A 6,135-nucleotide genomic window follows, 5' to 3' on the forward strand; every position below is an offset into this window, starting at 1 on the left:
CTTTCACCCTTAGCCACCCTCCATTTGGTGGTAACTACTATCCTGATTTCTATTAATAACACCACAGGGGTGGACATAGTGGCTCACACCGTAATTCCAGCACTTTGGGAGGCTGAGGCGGGTGGATTGCCTGAGCTCAGGTGTTTGAGACCACTTTGAGTAACATGGTGAAACCCTGTCTCTACTAAAATACAAAAAATTAGCCAGGTGCGGTGGCATGAGACTGTAGTCCCAGCTACTTGGAGGCTAAGGCAGGAGAATTGCTTGAGCTCCAGAGGTGGAGGTTATGGTGAGCCAAGATGATGCCACTGCACTCCAGCTTGGGCTACAGAGTGAGACTCTGTCTCACAAAAAAGAAAAATAAAATAGTTGATTTCTGTTCACTTTCGAGCTTCATTTGAGCGGGATCATATTTATGTGCTCCTTTGTGTCCGACTTCTGTTGCCCTCAATAATGTTAGTGGTATGCATCCATGTGGTTGCATGGAGCCAGCCTTTGTTCATTCTCATTGTTGTGTACTACTTCATCATGTGGTCATGTATTATTGGTGAAGTATTTTTTTTTTCTTCAGACTGTTGTAAATAGTGCTTCTTTTTTCTGAGACAGAGTCTTGCTCTGTCACCCAGGCTGGAGTGCAGTGGTGTGATCTCGGCTCACTGCAACCTCCACCTCCCACATTGAAGCCATTCTCCTGCCTCAGCCTCCTCAGTACCTAGGATTACAGGCAAGAGCCACCATGCCTGGCCAAATTTTTTTTTTTTGTATATTTAGTAGAGATGGGGTTTCATCATGTTGGCCAGGTTGGTCTCAAACTCCTGACCTCAAATGATCTGCATGACTCAGCATCCCAAAGTGTTGGGAATTACAGGTGTGAGCCACCACACATGGCCTTTTGGTTAGAAATATATATATATATATATATATATATATATATATATATATATATGCATTTCTGTTAGGTGTACATTTTGGAGAGGAGTCATGGCCACAGAGAATACCTATATGTGAAGCTTTTTTTTTTTTTTTTTTGAGACAGTTTCACTCTTGTTGCCCAGGCTAGAGTGCAATGGCGCGATCTCGGTTTACTGCAACCTCTGCCTCCTGGCTTCAAGCAATTCTTCTGCCTCAGTCTCCCGAGTAGCTGGGACTACAGGTGTGCACCACCACACCCAGCTAATTTTTGTATATATTTTTTTTTTTAGTAGAGATGGGGTTTCACCATGTTGACCAGGATGGTCTCAATCTCTTGATCTCATGATCCGCCCACCTCGGCCTCCCAAAGTGCTGGGATTACAGGCATGAGCCACCACACCTGACCATATGTGAAGCTTTAATAGATAATGTCATGAAGTTTTTTTATGACAGCTTAATTGACACATAATTCTCATATCATACAATTCAGTATGACTGGTCTTGAGTATGTTGGTAGAATTGTGCAGTCATCACCATAGTCAACGTTTGAACATTCTCATCACCCCAGGAGGAACTCTACCCATTATTAGTCACTCATTTTCCCTCGATCTCCCCCAGCCCTGGGCAACCATCAGACTCCTGCTTTGTCTGTGGGTTTGTCTATTCTGAACATTTCATATAAATGGAATTATGCAATGTATGGTCCTTTGTGACTGGCTTCTTTTAGCTTAGTTTATCCAATTTGTAGCATCAGCACTTCATTTCTTTTTATTGCTGAATAATATTCCATTGTATGGTTATACCACATTTTATACTCATGAGTTGATGACACATGGATTATTTCCACTTTACCACATTTTATTTATCCATTCATGAGTTATGACATATGAATTATTTACACTTTTTCTATTCGTGACTTGATAGACATACTGTTTTTTTCCACTGCGGCTATTAGGAATAATGTGATTATGAAGATAAAGTTGTTCAAAGTAATTGTAACACAAACTCATGTTTAAAATGTTTATCTTACCTGCTACCTAGTTTGCTGAGGAAGTTGACCGGGTTTCTGCCTATTTTTATGCTGTTGCTGTCTAGGAATTTGCCTTGTATGTAGTAGGCCCTCAAATATTTGTTGATTAAAGCATAATTATATCTGTTTTTCTAATTGTGATTGATCTCCCTTTAAGTGCTTACTAAGTAACAACAACTGGATAGAACCATAGCCTTCAGAAGATGACTGAAGTAAGGCAGCCAGTGGAGGGGCTGAAAGACATTTTCAATTCTGAGAAGCCAGAGGCATAAAAACAGACCAAGGGTTTAGTGTATTGGAGCTTTTTGCGCACTGACACTCGTGTAGGCTCTGTAAATTTGGGTGACGGGTAGAGGACTGGGTAATTTTCTAATGTTGACAGATCTTTGATTACATTGCCATGGCAGTCGTTGACACTATCCTGTCCAAATCCTGCAAATGTAGTATCTGATAGTACCAAGTGTCATTTAAGAGACATTACTATGCAGAATGTCACTTGATGCTATGGAGAGGGTTGAATCACAATTGCTATTTCATAGCCAGGAAATTGAAATCAGCCGATTCTACTTACTCAGATAAGAAGTAGTTGGCTCTAGGGAAACTAGAAATGGAAGTCTCTGTCTTTGATTCATTTTATTGGATTGGTGTTTGCCAAATTTGGCCGATCATCAGAACAGTGAAAAAGTCATTTTGAAAATACAGATTCCTAAGCTTCAAGTCTAATTCTACCGATGCAGAATCTCTAATATGGTGTCAGGTTACTATGATTCTGTGTATGCTGTTGGTAGTAATGTTTGTTTTTGCTGATAGGAAAGTCCAAAGGAGCCTTGTATCTGACTGTCAGAGGAGTGGGGTTTGGGAGAATAAGTGGGTTGGCTTCCATATCTAAAAAGGGAAGCAGCTTGAGGATGCAACTTGTATAGCTGTCACTCATGCTAAAAGCCTGTGGGCGCCTTTTGTTTGGGTCATCAGAGTCAAACTTTTCAAGGATGTGACTAGAGTTTGAAGCATTTCCTTTTGCTATGGAATAACTTTTCAGACTTCATCGAAGGCAGAGGAAGTCGGGGGGAGTTAAAGGAAAAGCTGCTTAACATTGCCGGGTCCAGCTGGGTGAACTATATATCGGGTGTTTTGTTTGTTTGTTTGTTTGTTTTTTCTTTTAAGGCATCACTTGAGCATCTAAGTCTCCATAGCCATTTGGGAGTGTCTTTAAAAATACTCATCGATGAGTTCCAAATTTAGTGACCAAAAGATCTTAATTTAAATTTGGTCTGTAGTTTTATTTTCTTCTGATACCTTTGTGTTTGGTTTTGGCATCAGTGTAATACTGGCCTCATGACTTGGAGTATTCCTTTTATATTTTGGAAGAGTTTTTTAAAGGATTAGCCAGTTCTTTAAACATTTGGTACAAGTCACCAGTGAAGCCACATGGTTTGGAGTTTTTTGTGTGTGGGATCTTTTTTGTTTTGTTTTGAGCTGCAATACTGTTACAGGAAAGGGGTCCCAATCCAGACCCCAAGAGAGGGTTCTTGGATCTCACAGAAGAAGGAATTCAGAGTGAGTCCATAAAGTAGGAGCAAGTTTATTAAGAAAGTGAGGAATAAAAGAATGGCTACTCCAGGCTGGGCGTAGTGGCTCACGCCTGTAATCCAAGCACTTTGCAGGCCAAGGCGGGTGGATCACCTGAGGTCGGGAGTTCAAGACCAGCCTGATCAACATGGTGAAACCCCGTCTTTAAAAAAAATAAAAATAAAAATAAAAAAAGAATGGCTACTCCATAGACATAGCAGCCTGAGGGCTGCTGTTTGCCCATTTTTATGGTTATTTCTTGATGATATGCTAAACAGCGGTGAATTGTTCATGCCTCCCCTTTTGAGACCATATAGAGTGATTTCCTGATGTTACCATAGTATTTGTAAACTGTCATGGCGCCAGCGGGAGTGTAGCAGTGAGGATGACCAGAAGTCATCATCCCGTTTTTAGTGAGTTTTAGCCAGTTTGCTTACTGCAAAATGTTTTATCAGCAAGGTCTTTATGACCTGTATCCTTTGCCGACCTCCTATTTTATTCTGTGACTTAGAATGCCTAACTGTCTGGGAATGCAGCCCAGTGGGTTTCAGCCTCGTTTTACCCAGCTCCTATTCAAGATGGAATCCCTTTGGTTCACACGCCTCTAACAACACAAATGGGCAATTTTACTGATTGTTACCTTCTAACGTATCCTGCTAGTAGAGATACAGGTTGCTGTGCTTTCCAGCAGGGATCTCAAATGTAAAGGGAAGTGAAGGAAATGGTGAAATCTAAAAGGCACTTCATAGTGAAACCAAACACCATGTTTACTAGAACCCTTACAAATGAATGCTGAAGATGTAGAATTACATTTCCACACCACCAGCACAGCACAAATAATACTTTGACAAAAATAATAAGTTATATTATTAATTGTGTTCAGCAGGGTGACAGGTCCATTCGTTTCATTGCACAGCAAGCTTTGTGAAGGGGGAGGCTGTTGATGCTGGCATGGGGTACAGGGCTAACAGCACTGGCTGAAGGGAGCTGACGCATGCTTCTGTTTCAATCCTAGGGACAGGTGGTGGCCTCCTGGCCTGTCCCAAGTGAAACTGCAGCTGCCCCCTCTTCCTCCTTGTGCCCGCCTAATCTTCTGTTCTTGTCTTGTCTGTTTGCATCTTCTGGGCCATTATTGTGAGAGGCTGCCTGGCCAAGTGCATGGACTTTCTGCACTTGACTTGTCAGCTGCCACAGCAAGGGAATGAGCTTGTCATACTTGTAATTGGCCAACAGAACAAGCAGTGTTAGTGACAGGGCAATGTGGGATCCTTGTGTAATGTCTGGCTCGGGTAGCTTTTTCATAGGTGATATGTTTATGGTAGTCCACTGCCGTTAAAGAAACTTGAGGCAAGCCATGGTCATACTAGGATCCGGGGAGTGTAGAGTCTGGAAACAAAATGATTCTCTCACTGTGTCTGTGCATTTGGGGAAAGTGGAAGAAGAGGACTGACCAAGGGAGACCATCTGAATTGGATTGTTGAGTGAGGTTTTTGCTTCTGTAAAGTTTTACACATAATGTAGGAAGGTACTCAGAGAAAGTGATCACATTTCTACTTAAGTCAAGTTGATTAATCTACCAGAAAACGATAATGTTTACATCATCAGTGTCATTATTCTCAGCCTCAACCACCTGATAGAGATTGGTGCACACATCCCAGCAGCAGTCCCTGTAATTTGAACTTGCCCTCTTCAGCTGCCGTGGTGTCTTCTCTGTGAGTGCTGCAGTCATTGTGGCCCGCCACTTCCGCTGCAATACCCTGTTCGGGTTTTCCATTTAAAGAAGACTCCATGCCATAGCACCTGTAGGTGGTTCCATACCCCGTGATGGTGATCTTCAGCCTCTGGCCTTCCTGCACCTTGATCATTTGTAAGAATGGCTCAAACTGAAATTCTTTCATCATGGGTTTGAAGTCATACTGGCAGGGCTCAGGTTTGAGACTGTCAGAATGCCATTGTCTTGAGTCAAGAGGTTGGAAAAATAACACACCACTGCTAAGGGATAAGAGGAGCCTAGGGAAAGGCTGGTCATCTTTAGCTTCTGTGTCAGAGCTTATGCTTGCCAAGGCCTGTAATTCCTTCCACCATAGTCAGAACATAGCTCTCCCTCTGTAAGGTCACTGTGCAGGAGGCCAGCACTGTTGACACCTTTGTCATCAGTAAAGACTGTGATCAGGGGTGAACTCGCCCCCTTTTCACTGACAGTCTTGACTTCTTCCAACTCTGGGTGAATCTGGCCTTCTGAAAACAGATCTGACTGCCCGTGGCATAGTTTTTGATTCCCAAATTCCCTCTCTATACTTGTTATAGGTCTATTACAGATTTTCTTTAAGTATTATTTCTGCCCATTTCTCTCTCCTTGCCTTCTAGGCATATATTGGTTATGGTTTGAGGCTTTGTCTATTTTTCTTCATTCTTTTTTCTTACTGATCCTCAGACTGGATAATGGCAATTGACGTTAAAATTAAAAATAAAATATCTTCAAGTTTGCTTATTCTTTTTTTCTCCTTGCTCAGATTTGCTGTTGAGTCCCTCTAGTGAATTTTTCATTTGTTATTGTACATTTCAACTCCAGAATTTCATTTTTGCTATGTTATTTAAAAATTAATTTCTCTCTTTTTATTGAT

At 41.7% G+C, this 6,135-nt stretch overlaps 1 protein-coding gene across 1 annotated transcript; it reads right to left on the reverse strand.

The window, feature by feature from the left end:
- Positions 1 to 4,394: 4,394 nt before the first annotated feature.
- LOC101043846 (BOS complex subunit NOMO1) lies at positions 4,395 to 5,840 on the reverse strand (the record flags this gene model as incomplete). Its single annotated transcript, XM_010330457.3, is given in 7 exon segments — positions 4,395 to 4,817; positions 4,819 to 5,148; positions 5,150 to 5,432; positions 5,435 to 5,492; positions 5,494 to 5,575; positions 5,577 to 5,621; positions 5,623 to 5,840. Coding segments are annotated over 7 exon segments (1,311 nt in total), but the record flags the coding sequence as incomplete, so codon positions are not given.
- Positions 5,841 to 6,135: the final 295 nt, after the last annotated feature.

Source organism: Saimiri boliviensis, chromosome 15, assembly GCF_048565385.1.
Source record: "Saimiri boliviensis isolate mSaiBol1 chromosome 15, mSaiBol1.pri, whole genome shotgun sequence".
NCBI classification, from domain to species: domain Eukaryota; kingdom Metazoa; phylum Chordata; class Mammalia; order Primates; family Cebidae; genus Saimiri; species Saimiri boliviensis.